Genomic DNA, 929 nt, shown 5'->3' on the forward strand with positions numbered 1-929 from the left:
CTTTTGTTGCCAAGAACAACAAGAAACGTGTATAATAGATCAACAAAGTGTGTTTTTAGGTTTGTGTATACATTTGGGTCTGGCTTTCATGTCTTTCTTCCCCAAACAATAGATGCCTTTTGAGTGCCACTTATCTAATCATTGCTGTTAATCCTTAAATCGTTGGCTGGCATTGAATGTGCTTCTGTAAAAAGCAGTAAACGACCCTGGCTATGCTTGCTGGTTGGTATCTGCACCCCAGTGGTGGTGGAGGTGGGAGTGGGTGCACTGACCCCGAGCACAGTGCCAGGCTGCCAGCCACAGCAGCAGGGGGGAGACCCTTAGGCCACGGCCTCGGCTGATTGGGCACAAGGGCTCATCCTAGTGTGATGGACGAGGGCAGAGGCCAATGGAATGTGAGCCCGATGAAGTGGAACAAATAAAGAATGATTAAGCAAACTCAAAGACACCAAAACAAATAGTTAATGTGAAATAAAGTCATAACAAAACACGAGACATGGGCAAAGGAAACATGTGAATGATGGATGGCCGGGTCTTTCTCGCCTTCCTCGTTTTAGAGGTGCTGAGGGAGTGAGGTGTGGGACCCCCGTGCACACATTCCTGCAGCCCTGCCTCTACAAAAACACTGACGCGCGACCAGCCATTACTCACGTTTTCATCGTTGTCGAAGCACACGTCGGGCCCCTTCCTGTACCTGGGGTTCCGGGCCAGCTCGCACAGATCAGGGCCCTCGGCTGAACGCAGGCGCTAAGGAGAGAGAACCGTCTGGATGTGCTGCCCTGAGGTTCGGCTCTCCAGCCCTGGTGCTTCGGTTTGCCCCTACCCCTGGCGGGTGGAGTCATGAATCAGGTGCGGGGCTGACCCCGCTCTCGGCGGTGCCCTCCCGCCTGGTGGGATGTATCTACACCTTAACGAGCGATGGCAGGACG

General features: G+C 53.2%; 1 protein-coding gene across 1 annotated transcript in view; it reads right to left on the reverse strand.

The window, feature by feature from the left end:
• Nucleotides 1-210: 210 nt before the first annotated feature.
• Nucleotides 211-929, reverse strand: part of LOC132463963 (voltage-dependent calcium channel subunit alpha-2/delta-1-like) — a 19,927-nt gene continuing 19,208 nt past the window's right edge. Inside the window, exon 20 of the mRNA XM_060060096.1 lies at nt 211-734. Within this exon, the coding sequence (XP_059916079.1) occupies nt 478-734 (257 nt within the window). The 3' untranslated portion in view covers nt 211-477. The remainder of the gene's footprint in view (nt 735-929) is intronic.

This window comes from Gadus macrocephalus, chromosome 9 (genome assembly GCF_031168955.1).
Source record: "Gadus macrocephalus chromosome 9, ASM3116895v1".
NCBI lineage: Eukaryota > Metazoa > Chordata > Actinopteri > Gadiformes > Gadidae > Gadus > Gadus macrocephalus.